At 41.6% G+C, this 15,356-nt stretch overlaps 1 protein-coding gene across 4 annotated transcripts in view; it reads right to left on the minus strand.

Moving 5' to 3' along the window:
* Positions 1-15,356, minus strand: part of LOC124114808 (phospholipid phosphatase-related protein type 5-like) — a 64,238-nt gene that overhangs the window by 9,643 nt on the left and 39,239 nt on the right. For all 4 annotated transcript variants that reach the window (XM_046475586.2, XM_046475585.2, XM_048399945.1 and 1 more), the window contains exons 2-5: positions 14,734-14,943; positions 8,404-8,566; positions 3,259-3,376; positions 148-325 (exon numbers count right to left, since the gene is read on the minus strand). In XM_046475586.2, coding sequence (XP_046331542.1) covers positions 148-325; positions 3,259-3,376; positions 8,404-8,566; positions 14,734-14,927 — 653 coding nt within the window. In that variant the 5' untranslated portion in view covers positions 14,928-14,943. The remainder of the gene's footprint in view (positions 1-147; positions 326-3,258; positions 3,377-8,403; positions 8,567-14,733; positions 14,944-15,356) is intronic.

A 15,356-nucleotide genomic window follows, 5' to 3' on the forward strand; every position in this document is an offset into this window, starting at 1 on the left:
CAAATCCTGATATCCAAATTCATACATAAGAAACTTTCCATCAATTTCCTTGGACTGCTATAATAATTCCTACATTATGTAACTAATGGGGGAAAAAAAGAAGAAAAAAAGTGCAACTTGAGAACAATGAGGGAGTGATAAACTCACCTGGCCTCTCTGAGGTCAAACTTGTCGGTGTTGAGACACATCTCATCCCCACCGGTCGTGACGCAGCGGGTGTGGTTCAGTTGACACACCTCGAGGAAGTCGGGGCGCAGTCGGCCCACAATCACCTTGATGATGTCCACAAAGACCATCAGAGCGAAGGCTCCAAACAGAAACACTCCTGGGAGTGGGAAATAGATAACAACTAAGTAACTATAGAAACAGCAAACAATAAGAAACTTTAATCATTTGAACTATAATAAAACAGCTATGTCAATGTTGAGTGAACAGTCATTATGAGGCCAATCGTGTTAGTAGCAGCGAACTTTAAAGACGACTTTGTTTTTTACATACCGGTATTCTAATAGAGAAATATTTCCTCCACATTGGTATTATTTTTGTATTTAATCCCGGTAATCACATTTGGCCCAAAGAATGACAGATGCATGCCAGTTCTTCAATAGCCCTGTGTAACAAATGTATGAGGTACTGCATGTCAGATTGTATACTGCCCAGGGAGCTGAGAATGATTCTTGTGTGCGCATTGATCCAGTGACCAGGGTAATAATAGCACTCTGAGTGGTGAGGAAATATATGCAATATGAATAGCCTATTATTATTATTATTATTACGTAATGAAGTCTTAATTCTAACAGACTGGTTCTTGGTAGTGTTTGCCCTGCGTCTTATTTACAATGTGTTAAAGAGAGAGAGTATTTTCCTTGTGCAATAAGTGCTATATTTAGTTATATGCTTGCTCATGTCCAACAGAACCGTAAACAATTAATAAAAAAAAAGTCACTGGTACAGAATTTATAATAATGCAAACATATGCTTCACAAGACATCTTAAGAACATGATAACACATTCAAATTTCTTTAATCACAATACAGAAAATTAAAAAGCAAAACCAGAAAAATCTCTTGCAAAACTTAAAGGGAAAAGGCACTCCAAGTTTGAAAGTATTGAAATATGGATCGGCTTTTTCTTTGCAGATTTAAACTTTGTTTATAATGGACTATAATTTCAACTGGATTGAGTTGTGTTCGGCGCTATTCTCACTGTGCTGTCCAAAGCGACACCTATCGGAGGATGGAAGAATGAGAAGCTGTAAATCATAACAAAGGTATACAATAAAGAGCTGCAGCCAAACTGACATGGGTTTTGTTGTTGATTAATGCATGTACGACTTGAAAGGGTGAAGCTGTCGGTCAATATCATATCATGCACAAAACAAACCTACAAAGTATCCCTTCAGAGAATTCTGATTAATGAACAGGAGATAAAAAAAATATCCCTTTTCATTGTAATCCCTTTCACAGAATGTACTCATGTCTATAGTTGTTACATATGATTACTGTCTAATTGATTCCTTTCATGAACTGAACTACCATATTTGACGTAAAAAGCGCCCCGCTCTAATAAGCGCCCACGGCAATATCTGCTAATATATTGGCTAGTGGACAATCCCAATTAGCACCCCTTCCGATTGATCAATGTACACAAGACTTATTTATTCATGTTTAATAGGCACTCGTGTGTTGTATGCACCCTTAATTATGGGCAATTAAATTCTTGAAAATATATCTATCATGTATAATACACACAGACTTTTCTTTTGTATAATTTCAGGCTGTCAGCATGAACCACAAAGTTTACGATCTTTCCACTCTGTTTTTGTTTTTCACCCAAATCATATTCTAATAACAGCCCCCTATTTCTAATTTTGAGAGCTCCCTGGGTGCTTATTACGTCGAATACGGTACTTGCACAAAACTATCTATCAAAGCACAGTGATCAAAATGTCACTGTCATAATATGGAATATTTCCGATTAGTTTGTGAAGGACACTCTAGTTGTGGGTTCATGTCCCAGATTGAACCCTATTGATCCTTGGTTCAGCAGAACCATGCTTTTGAGCCTGGGTTTCACCGAAGTGGTATACTTCCTTAGCAGCCTTCCCCCACAATAAGCTGACATGCAGTGCTGTAACTGCAGTACTGTACAATGAGTGAGTGAGTGAGTATGGTTTTACGCCACATTTAGCTATATTCCAGCAATATCAAGGCGGGGGATACCAGAAATGGGCTTCACACATTGTACCCATGTCAGGAATCGAACCCGTGTCTTCGGTGTGACGTGCAAAGCTTTAACCACTAGGCTACCCGACTGCCCCGCAATACTGCACAAACCCAACTCGCTCACTTATAATTAGTAATTGCTCTTTGAGCACGAGGGCCGCTACTCTAAACCCTATTCCAATTTAAACTCTTACTTCTTCACTGTGGTACTAAATCCTAAACACTGTCTCTCCACCAAAACCACAACACAGTTGTCTCCCTTGTCCTCCAGCCTCAAACCCACTCCCACTCTTGTCTTACTCTGAAGGAATCCAGACAATCTCAGGTGCGACCAGTTCACTCTCCGCCCTGCCTCCAAACTAACCCACCCTTAGTACGCTTTATACCTAAATAAATTGCACCCTCATGTTTCTTTGTAATGTAAAATTTGTTCTCATCTTTTAATTATTGTGAGGTGATGTTATATACTTACACTCCAATCCTACTACTCATATCCCCAACCTACCCACCCTCAGTACCAACCCCCCCTAAAAAAAACCCCAACCTTTTGTTTTTGATTGTTGTTTAATGCCACACTCTGCAATATTCCAGCCATATATGATGGCGGTCTGTTAACAATCGAGTCTGGACCAGATATTCCAGTGATGGACATTATTAGCATCGACCCATGCAATTGGGATCGATGACATGCATCAACCAAGTCAGCAAGCCTGACTACCCGATCCTGTTACGGCAAGTATGGGTTGCTGAAGACATATTCCACCCCAGATCTTCACGGGTCTCCCACAACCTACCCACCCTCAGTACTCGCATCCCCAACCTACCCACCCTCAGTAGACATGTCCCCCGACCTACCATTCAGTACTCCATGCACCCCAAGCAGCCCCACCCACAGACCTTTCCTCTTCACATATACTCTACCCCACCTCTCTTGTGACCTTTTCCTTTCATCCCAATCCTCTCCCACCGCGTGTTTAGCCTTTACCCTTCACCTTCACCCTGCCTCCAAGTCCAGGTGTCATGGCTGTATTACCTATAAACCGCAGCAGACGGCGACAGACCTGCGGCATGGAACAGTGTTTGCTGAGGAGTCTTACTGGCTTCTGTGGCTCGGAACTGAAGGTGTACATCCCAATTTCCCCGATTAACACCTGCAAAAGAGGATAAATAGCCAATATTTGAAACCTGCTGGCCGTCAACATCAGTGTTTGGCAATCACGCAAATCACAACAGACTGAATCGCATGGCGGCTCGCCAGCTGTACTTTGATTGTCCCAGGGCCATTCTCTGCCCTGAACCTCATCTCCCTGTGAGTCAGTGTTTGTCAGTCTCCTCGGAACTCGGTTTCCTAACATGCCAACATCATCTGAGTCAGGTACACGTAACAATGTAGATTAGGGTGGATGGCCGCGACTGGTATCGGTTGACAAAAATGTGGCACCCATCTTGTCATGAACTGCTGCACATCTGCGTCCCCCTCCCCCTCAACCTCCTTCCCCCCTCCCCCCAGCAATGTGACTACCTCCACCTGTGTACGAGACCACTGTGTCTTATGTCAGCAACCACTGTGACGGGTCTCTCTGTCATCCCGTTGTATTTATGTATCAACATTTTAAGGAGCGAAATTGTTTCAATATTTATTATATCTTCACTGTTAAATGTTGTAAGGCAACAAATAACAAATAAATGAAAGAACACAGAACAATTAATTTGCTCCTTAGCTATTTGCTTTTCAATATTGTATGCTTGAATTTTTCATACTGTGGTTGGTCAAAAGGGGATGAATTAAGAAAAATACAGGATTTTCCTCAGGATGAGGAACCACATAAATGCTGGTAAAGATACATAGTGCAATCCATGTGTGTGTGTGCATATCCTAGCTGCACATCCCCAAAACACCAACACAACACAACTCAAAATACCAAAAATTAATTCATATCGTATCCAAAGCATATTAAAACTAACAAAAATACTTAACTAAGTCTTTTGTGACATATTTTTAACATGAACAAAACTTTACCCTCTTTTTCCTAAAAGATGTATCCTTGCTGAAAATAGGAATAGAAGGAATGGACAACCTGCTCATTGGAGGACAGACATACGTGGATAGACATGGCCAGTAGTCTGCAAGTTGAGGCCAAGTGTATTACACTTGAAGGAATACCTGTTTCTTCCTTACATCCAGTTGGTGCATAAATTGCTAGTCCGACTGTGGATGTAACATGGCTGTCTACTCTCTTTTGTCCAAACTGAATATGATTTCAACTGCTTGTTTGTTTGTTTGTTTGTTTGTTTAACATCGCACTCAGCAATATTCCAGCCATATGATGGCGTTATGTAAATAATCGAGTCTGGACCAGACAATCCAGTGATTAATAACATGAGCATCGATCCACGCAATTGGGATGTGATGACATGCATCAACCAAGTCAGCAAGCCTGACCACCCAATCCTATTAGTCGCCTCTTTCAACAAGCATAGTCACCTCTTATGACAAGCATGGGTTGCTGAAGACCTATTCTACCCCGGATCTTCCCTGGTTTCAACTCTATGTGACTTATGACAGCCAGTAGTTATATCTTGTTCCTACATCATGTGTTGCACAACCAATGTGGCTGAAGCTGATGTTATTGTGGAAATTGCACTTGATCTAACCCTTTCCTTGAAATGCTTTCATCAAGTGGACTTACTTGACCCTGATGTTAGGGTCTAGAGCCCTAGGTCCCTAGTTATCCGTTCTTGTGTACAGGTGATTAATGGATAGAGTGGTCAGACTCGAAGATTTGGTAGATTTTGCGTCTGTGTAGTCCGATGGCATGGGATTTTACACAGGATATCAATCACTGGTTTATCTGGTCCGGGCCTAACATATTTATGACATTTAACATGTACATTTTCTTAATATTTATGATATTAAATGTGCAAAATCACATAATAAAATGTGTGAACCCAAAATGACATTTAGAAAGAGGTCAAATGTCCGACAACTGGCAGTCTAGAAAGCAGTCAAAGTATGTGATCTAGACTACCAGTTGTTCGACTTTCATTTTTGTGGAAGCCTCGGTGGCTGAGTGGGTTAGATCGCTGACTTTGTGTGCTGGTGATTAGGTGCCTCACACTGGCAGTGTGGGTTCAAATCCCGGATGGGACTCAACCCCAAAAAGTACTAGAATCTGTACTTTACTAAGAAAGTGTTATCCCAAATATAGCATTTGTGATAAAATGTGGATTAAAATGTGAATGAATCAAGGCTCTCTTTTCTCTCACAATTATGACAAAACCATTTTAATACAGGAAACAGTTCAGGGATTATCTGTGCACTCAGCCATGACTGATGGGACGTCTGACTAATGGGTCTTCAGGTCACCAATTCATAAACTCCTTCACGACTGTGCTAGTTGCATAGATTTTAACCTTATCATGTTGGATACCTTCATCTGCCTTAAAGTTTGTTGATACCTTCCCTGCATTATATACCAATCAGTGAACTGTTGTTGGTTCTACTATTTTATTGCCTTTGAACTTCCTTAATGCCAGTCAACAGAATAAACATATCAACTGTGTGTTGTTTTTAGGAAAACACTGTTTATTGTTTTGACAGAAGTGCTCTACTCAGTTCTAATGAGCGATGGTATTTGTGTTAAATTGGATTGAGGTAAGGTGGGATTAAGGTATGTAGCATTCAACATGGGCTGGGGCTGGGGCTGGGGCTGGGGCTGGGGGTGGGGGTGGGGGTGAACTGTGTTGATACTGAGTGGCGTTTTTGGCAAGCGGTCAGCAGTCACATTAATTTGGAGAGGCATTAATTTCAAGATTTACAGTACACAAATAATCTTCTACACCATCATGAACACCCCATGCAGGTGTTCAGCATTCCGACAGTTTAAACTAAACCCTGTTGTTAAACTCCATGTTTTCATGTCGACCTCCACTCGTAGCTGCTAATGACTCGTGCCACCATGTTCTTTCTTCTCAAAGATCCCCTGAATCCTGGCGCCTCATCTGACCCAGCTCATAATCTCTTCACAGCACGGCTGCCAATTAAAAACTTCATCCAGTAGTGAGAGGACATTGTAAGCCCTTTCATCCCCAGGGGTAAGATGTGTTAAACCTGATGCAGTGGGACCAAACATGTCTCCGTACCCTGCTAGCTGATGCTGATGTCATGCTGACTGCTGCTTTAGTGAAGGTGTCCTTCAAGACAGAAGAGGCTAACCCTGCTACAGACACAGGGAGTGTGTGTGAGTGAGTTGGGTTAAACACCACTTTTAACAGTATTCCAGTTACATCACGGTGTGTCAGCTTAGGAAAGCCCGAAGTGATGCAGGTCTCAGACGTTTACCACTTCGGTGAAACCCACGAGCACGGGTATGGTGCTGACAAACCTAGAAACATAATCAAGGTGAACCAGGATTCGAACCCACAATCATAGGTTTCTGGCATGCCCAAGGGACGCAACTCTGCACAGTGAATTACGGCACCTTAGACGACTGGGCCACCCGTGCCCCCCGAAGCCATATGATGTCACAGTGCTTCATTGTTGAGAAACATACAATGTGATGTCATCTATTGTTCACGATGTCACAAACTGATTACATTTTGTCGTGTGAACAATAGACTGCCTTCAGTGAAGTTTCTTTACATTCCTTCTTCATTTTCTCTCTGACTTTGACTCAGCATTCATAGACATACCATAATATAAATGTTGCAGTTTCCCGAGGCAAGAGAGTTAACTGACTATAAAAGTCTCCTTTGGACTAATCAGATTCCACCTCTCATATCACTTGCATTGTCTTCAAAGAAAATGGCTTGCCTTGGCAAGATGATCTGATTAACACCAGTAATCAAGATCTATAGTGTGATAAAACAGGTTTTACATTGCGAAGTGCATCAAATCACGTGAGCACCTTGATTAACAAAACGAAAAGATTTGGAAAATATCTGAAGTTGGAATACCATGACAGACTTCAATGAAGTGTAGAGTTCAACTTCACTTTTCAAATTGAACTAAGGGCACATAACTGTCAAAAGGTCAAAATGCTTCATTACATGTTATAAACTGTATTGTTAACTAAAAAATAGTGCAACAGCAATGTAGCTCACCTAAACACTTACACTAAAATCTCATGATGCGACGAAATATGATGTCATAATAAGGAGAAACAGACATGTCGATGTTCAGCTACCTCTGTCTGGCAATTTCAGTAGAGAAGAAGTTTACACAGCCATATATTCCATTTGAGAGAACATCGTTAAAAAAACATCAAAATTTAAAATACTGCAAAAAAACAAAACAGTGACAAATATCTTGAATCACACAAAAGCCAAATTTCAAACAAACAAACATGGCGGCATAAGACCATAAGAAGTTTCATAGCGGAAATCAGATTTGCACCTCTTCAACAAATTAAGGTATCATCATTAGTGGTTACAAGCATGTGAAGTTTCAGCTTCAGCTCTTTCACAGGAGATGAAATTTACATTGCAAAGAAATGAATTTTGGAGCACAATCAAAGTGCAAAAGTTAAAGACAGGTATAAGGAATTCATTCTCCAGCTCAAAAATTTATTTCCCTTCCAGGTGGGATACATAGTATTTTATCACCAATCAGATCCCATCATTCTGACATGGAGGTATGGTTATCTAGTTTATCTGGGACAAGCGTAATATTTAATCGATCCTGATGCTCCATGGGGTTTCTTGTGATCACTGGATTTGACCCTCAACCCTTTACGCCTGACCCTTGATGACAAGAACCATGCAAGGAGTAAGTGAGTGAGTGAGTATGGTTTTACGCCGCTTTTAGCAATATTCCAGCAATATCATGGCGGGGGACACCAGAAATGGGCTTCACACATTGTACCCATGTCAGGAATCGAACTCGGGTCTTCGGCGTGACGAGCGAACACTTTCACCACTAGGCTACCCGACAGCCCTACCATGCAAGGAAAAGTAGTTAAAAGATAATTTTGATCTCAAAGTAAGACCATACCTAGCTGATGCTAACTGACTGATGATTGGTCAATTGTAGTAAAACAGTTACTTAATCTGAAGATTTAACCCCCATCCTAACACTAAATAATTATCAAAATAATCAGATGAACTGTTGAAAGCCCAGCAAATCACTTGTACACCATACTGGCACACTAAAGGACATACTGTGGGCACAAATACTTACAACAAAAGGCGGTACACAGAAGCTGAGAGCATACACTGCCTCGTTGGGAACCTGGGCGTTGAAGGCAAAGTCAGCCATTAGGGCTCGGGCTTCCTTTGAGCAAGAGATCTCAGGATCTGTACAGGAAAAGTTCTGTCTGCGGAGCGGGAAGATGTCCGTCCATCTGCAACAACAAAATTACATATTACACACAAGTAAGTGAACAGAATTACAAGTGTTATAAAATCTTTTGCATTAATCCATAAAAACTGAAAAGTTGGCATGAAAGTAAAAGCTTTTTGGTAGTAGATATTGATTAACACAGGATATTAAGCACATTTTGGGAGGAAAATGGACAAAAAATGGTGATAAAATTGTTTTCCAAAAAATGTGATTAGGAAATAGTTGTCTCCCTTTAATTAATTCCGACCCCTGACAACAGCACTTTAACCATGCGACTCTCCACTCAGGAGGAGTCTGTGTCAGAGGATGTCTAATCTCATTAAAATCAGATCTTAGTTCTCGCTACCGCTAAAAAAAGATCTGAGGACATCCCATTAGGGGTCACGTCAGAACGACCTTTCAACCGACCAATCAGAGCGTCGCTTACCAGATCATGAAAGTGACAGTCCGAATGTGATTTCTAATCTTGCAACCCTGACAACTTTAACGTGGGGTATTCCGAACGATAGTTACGGGCTTAACGATTGAATCCATACAATTTAGACCATCTATTAGCCATTCCAGAATGTTTTTTTGTTCAGGTTTCAAATTTTTTATCGAAAATTTGTCAAAATATAATTTGAAATTAGTGCCGTAAAGCACGAGAAAGCTGCCTTCTGATTGGCTAATAAGGACTTCTTGTCAATCATTTCATTGGTCGGTCAAAATTCGCTCAAGGTCAGTCTGACGTGCCCCGTAATGGGATGTCCTCAGATCTTTGTTTAGCGGTAGCTAGTCTGATTTTAATGAGATTGGAGGATGTCCCAAGTTCCCCACGGTTCACTTTGTTGGATCAGGAGATCAGCTTTGCCCGGTTGTGCGCCATCCAACCCCAGTATTGTGGATTGTTGCTCATTGTTTCAGCCACACGATTTGCCTGGGTCAGATGATTGACAGGCCGACTGCTTTATACAACATTCCCTCACTCACTCACAGCCATGGTCTACACAATGGATATTTTGCATGTGTATTCCACACGTCGTACAGTAAGTATCCATCCGCAACTGACATCAGGAACATCCCGCTTTGCAGCAGCAACGTCATAAGTCCAATGGAAAGAAACCAAACACAGGTCCCTCTCCTTCAGGACAAAGTGACTTGTGACAAGTTTCCCATACAGCTCTTTAAAAGTGGACACCGAATAGAGCAGTACCATAAATGAGAAAAAATGCTGACTTTGCAATTTGCACAAAATAGCATCTATCCTCTAAATTGCTGGATATTGCAAATGTTTGTGTTTGCTTGATCTATGTAAATAACCATAAATGAGAAAAAATGCTGACTTTGCAATTTGCACAAAATAGCATCTATCCTCTAAATTGCTGGATATTGCAAATGTTTGTGTTTGCTTGATCTATGTAAATATCCCCAACTATGGATTAAACTCATAACATACATGTATTCATTGTCAAGATCATCCTTGTCTTATTTTTTTAATGAAAAGCTATTATTATGGGAAGTAGCACAGGCATGGTATGCTAACATCCCTTTCATTCAAAAACTTTAAACGTCACTGCCTTAAAAAATATAACTCAAAATATGATTTTGTCAATTGAAAGGAAATCCCGGGATAACCGGCTTTCCTTGGCAAATTGGACGAAATAACAAAACATGTGAAAGATGTCACCTCTAAAGAAGATCTATTCCAACTTCTCTAGACATAAACCTTTGTTTATCATACATGGCCAACATACAATCTGGAACCTGAAGAAAAAGGATCTGGTTTGTGGCCTTGTGAAAGAAACGTGTTTAAATAAGTGTAGATTGGGGAGGTTTATGAGTCTGTTGTGTGAACACAGCACATTTCAGACAATGTGTGACTCTTCCCACTGTTAGCAGTCAACTGGCAATCCCCATGTCAACAGAAACACAATGTTCGCGTGTTTCTATTCTCTCAATATTAACATGCCACGTTCCATGTGTCGTCTTTTTGATGACCTTCTCCCGTCACCGACTTCAAGCAAACAGTGGGGGATATCCTTTTTATATATCCTTTATTGAAAGGATATTTATTTCAAATAGTATATAAACGGGAAATGCTTCAGGCAAATAATTTGAAACAGCTTGCCTATAAATGGTTGAACAAAGGCATCTTGTCCAGGTCACACATCACCATGTGCTTAGTGCTGAATGTGTATGGGAGTTTTCCTCGCCATCATCACAATCCCCACTTCCTCATCATCACCAAGACCTTTAAGTTTTCACACATCCCCACTCACTGTTTTTTTAAAAATGAAAATTGTTTGCGTAACACGTGATACCAGTCGGAAAAAGACACTGATTTTCAGTGATCCATTCATAAAATAGTCATCATTGTTTTACGTTCTATGATATTTGAGACTGACCATTCCATCATAATAATTTCCCTATAAAATTGATTTGTTATGATTATATATGATTATATATATATATATATACACACACACACAAAAATGAGGTAAATGTTCACTCGGTGTACATGTAATATATAATAAAATAATAAAGTCCACGTTAGTCCATCATCTTCTTTATATCAGTTTCAGACATTGTCCTTTCGCTGTCTCATGACAGCTCTTCAGTGTAACTGACAATGACATATAATATGACGTCATACTTATGATGACGTCATAAATTACAACTGTGACGTCATAATGTATTTACACACTCCAGTGACGACACCAAGTAATTTAACAATTGCAGGGAGACATTTGAATTAAAATATACAGTATTTGTATATATATGGTTGGATTAGTGGTAGTGTGGTTTTCCGTGTTGAATCTGTGATCTGTGTACAGTTTTTGTTCCTGATTGGATCTTCTGGACCATGTGGACCATGTCCAGCATCATCTTCATCCTGCGTGTATATTCCTTCATTACATGTGGGACCTTCCGATATATGACTAATACATGTGGATCTGTTTGATCACATATTGAGGATGATGAAACTTAAATAGGAAACATCATCTGACATCATCTGGATACAGTTCAGGACATTTCTTCATTACATGTGGGAGTTTCACACAGTTGCCAAAACGTGACATTTTCATGTATGATTATTAAATGTGTATCTTTTTTAACAAATATTGAGGACAAAGTGATTTAATTATGAAACATCATCTGACATAATCTGGATACAGTTCGGGACATTTCTCCATTACATTGGTGGAGTTTTACAACTGTTGTCAATTCGTGACAAAGCTGATCTGTGAGCATGAAATAAGGCAGATTAATGTTTCCATAGTATTGTCACACTAGGGTTTCCAATACATCACCGTGCAGTGGCAGTATTATTTTGTGATATGTGTCTATGATGGAAGGTTCTAGATGGTTCTTTCACCATCACCTTTACACAACAATGAACCCTAGATTGCTAAAGGAACAGAAGATTGAGGCACAAGACTAACAAGCTGACATGATGTTATGATCGTGTATCTGACAAAAGGCAGTTTTTCATCTTCCCGAGGCAAGAGAGTTAACTGACTTTAAAAGTCCAGTTTCCACCCTTGCCGAACTAGGCTGGAATTCCTGGGCTCGATCGTAGTACCACCAGTGGCTGTTACGAGTTATGTCCCTTCTATGCCTCTCCTAAGAAACAATCAGATTCCACCTCTCGTATCGTTGCATTTGATTCAAACAAAATGGCGGCGCCCTGTCAAGGCGATCTGATCGACAATCAGGATCTATAGTGTGAGAAAACGGGTCTTACATCGCTAAGTGCATCAAATCACGTGAGCACCTTGATTAAAAACTTGAAAAGATTTGGAAAATATCTGTAGACAACGTATTGGCCGTGCATATGCTGTGCAAATCTGCAATCAATCGAAATCTGCATGACAGTTTACGAACCTGATTTCGATTTCAGTGCGCGATTTTGATTGGACTATGCATAGACTCGTTAGTCCAGCCAAATTGTAACTCCATAATACCAGCCTAGTTCGCCAAGGGTGGAAACTGGACTTTTATAGTCAGTTAACTCCCTTGCCTCGGGAAGATGGCAGTTTTTCTGCCATGACAGTCTGTCACAGATTATTGTCTGCCATAGACCGAGGTCAAATGATCTTCACCACTCAAACTGTCACGCTTTCCTATATGTGCATAGCTGGGATGAAACCATATTTGATTAGCTCAGGCATACAGCTATAGGAGAGAATGTTAATTTATACTGCCTGTCCTAATGTTTAGAAAATACAAATAGCTTGCCAGTTTTAATTGACAGAAATGTGAAATTCTCAGTATCATATGAAGGGTGATGACTGCTTTGCTGCATCAGAACGTGTACACACCCGAGACACTATTTCAATCCTGCCAGATTTGTGTTGGATCTGAACTCGTATCACACCTTACTTTCCTTGCAACCTTGAAGTCATGTTTGAAACTCAGCCTAAACATGCCATCAATGCCATCAATGTGTAGTTCAATAGGAGGCTGAAAGTGTAACAGTCTATACAAAGTGCTTATATTGGCAGAGGCGGTAGTCTGACCTGAGGGAACACATGACACAAGGCAAGGTCTAAGCCTCACAGTAATCTTCTATTGCATCATCATGATAATGTTGCTACAAAACACAACACAATGGGTGGCTGGGAGAAAATACGATTTGTTGAACAGAATGGAGAACGATAATTTCGCCTCAGGTTTTGCCTAAAAAATAATATTGTACACTGGACATGGTGGTTGTCATGACGAAGATGTTGTTTGTTGGGGTGGGACTGGTAACTCAGGAACTGAGGTTAGATGGGTCCTCAATAGGACCCAGGTACCCACAGGACTACCCAGACCCGTGGTTAGACATGTGATATATTGTTTAATGATAAAAATTACTTTAACTCCATGGTTACAAAACAAGTAATTCATACATGTATATAAATACTTTTTGGTCAGAAACAATTTCCAATCTGACATTCTGTACCCTCCTCTTGAGACCTAAAGCATGTACCCGGGTAGGGTCGGGTAAGAGGGGGTCAGGTTCCCGGGTAGGGTCGAGTAACAGGGGGTCAGGTACCCAGGTAGGGTCAGGTAATAGGGAGTCAGGTACCCAGGTAGGGTCGGGTAATAGGGAGTCAGGTACCCAGGTAGGGTCAGGTAATAGGGAGTCAGGTACCCAGGTAGGGTCAGGTAATAGGGAGTCAGGTACCCAGGTAGGGTCGGGTAATAGGGAGTCAGGTACCCAGGTAGGGTTGGGTAATAGGGAGTCAGGTACCCAGGTAGGGTCAGGTAATAGGGAGTCAGGTACCCAGGTAGGGTCAGGTAATAGGGAGTCAGGTACTCAGGTAGGGTCAGGTAATAGGGAGTCAGGTACCCAGGTAGGGTCAGGTAATAGGGGGTCAGGTACCCAGGTAGGGTCGGGTAGCAGGGGTTCAGGTAAGTGGGTAGGGTCGGGTAATAGGGAGTCAGGAACCTGGGTAGGGTCAGGTAATAGGGGGTCAGGTACCCAGGTAGGGTCGGGTAGCAGGGGTTCAGGTAAGTGGGTAGGGTCGGGTAATAGGGAGTCAGGAACCTGGGTAGGGTCAGGTAATAGGGAGTCAGGTACCCAGGTAGGGTCAGGTAATAGGGAGTCAGGTACCCAGGTAGGGTCAGGTAATAGGGAGTCAGGTACCCAGGTAGGGTCAGGTAATAGGGAGTCAGGTACTCAGGTAGGGTCAGGTAATAGGGAGTCGGGTACCCAGGTAGGGTCAGGTAATAGGGAGTCAGGTACTCAGGTAGGGTCAGGTAATAGGGGGTCAGTTACCCAGGTAGGGTCGGGTAACAGGGGTTCAGGTAAGTGGGTAGGGTCGGGTAATAGGGAGTCAGGTACCTGGGTAGGGTCAGGTAACAGGGAGTCAGGTACCCGGGTAGGGTCGGGTAACAGGGAGTCAGGTACCCAGGTAGGGTCAGGTAACAGGGGGTCAGGTACCCGGGTAGAGTCAGGTAACAGGGAGTCAGGTACCCGGGTAGGGTCAGCTAATAGGGGGTCAGATACCTGGGTAGTTTATTTGACTCTGCCGACATGTCCCTCCTTTCCCTGAAAATACTGAATGGTTGGTTCCTTTTAGGCGGGGTTCAGAGGAGACATTTCCTCGGCTTAATACGGACGGATGCTTAAGTCCCCAAACATTGCAAGAAAAGCCACAGCTTAATTTTCTAAGCACTCATTGTGAAAGTGTGACTGACCTTAGGAAGTACTCCAACACGATGACAAAGGTGAGAATGAGAAGTTCAAGGACAAAGGTGGCACACAGGAGAATGTTGCGGTACCCATCTTGTCGCACAACATAGTCCGAGTTTCTTTCGGAATTCATATATGGTCTTCCATGGATATCTGTGTAGTCTTGAGAGTCCATCCGCTCAAAATGGTCATCGGCCATTCTTCCATGCCCTCACCTGTAACAGAGAACAATGTGTCAATGATTCCTCCGCGACCTTGTAACCATAGCTTCACAAGAGTGACATCGCCATCTCCAACTGTTAGATTTGGTCAGACAACTATTTTCACACTCCAGATTTGTCCTCTTCCCTTTTTCCATATTTTTGAAACATTTTAAAAAAATATATGAAACATTGTCTTTAGTGATAAGACCTGAAAATCTAGTAACATATATCATGACCCTCCATTATGCCATTCATATTCACCCAACATTGCCCGGCTGATTACTGGTTTTTGTCAATCTCTGTTTCTTTTCAGGTGAGGTGAGGTGAGGTGAGGTGAGGTGAGGTGAGGTGAGGTGAGGTGAGGTGAGGTGAGGTGAAATGGGGTATGACATCACATCAAGGATTATTGCACTTATATAGCGACG

This window comes from Haliotis rufescens, unplaced genomic scaffold (assembly GCF_023055435.1).
Source record: "Haliotis rufescens isolate VD_foot unplaced genomic scaffold, xgHalRufe1.0.p SCAF_2, whole genome shotgun sequence".
Lineage (NCBI taxonomy): Eukaryota > Metazoa > Mollusca > Gastropoda > Lepetellida > Haliotidae > Haliotis > Haliotis rufescens.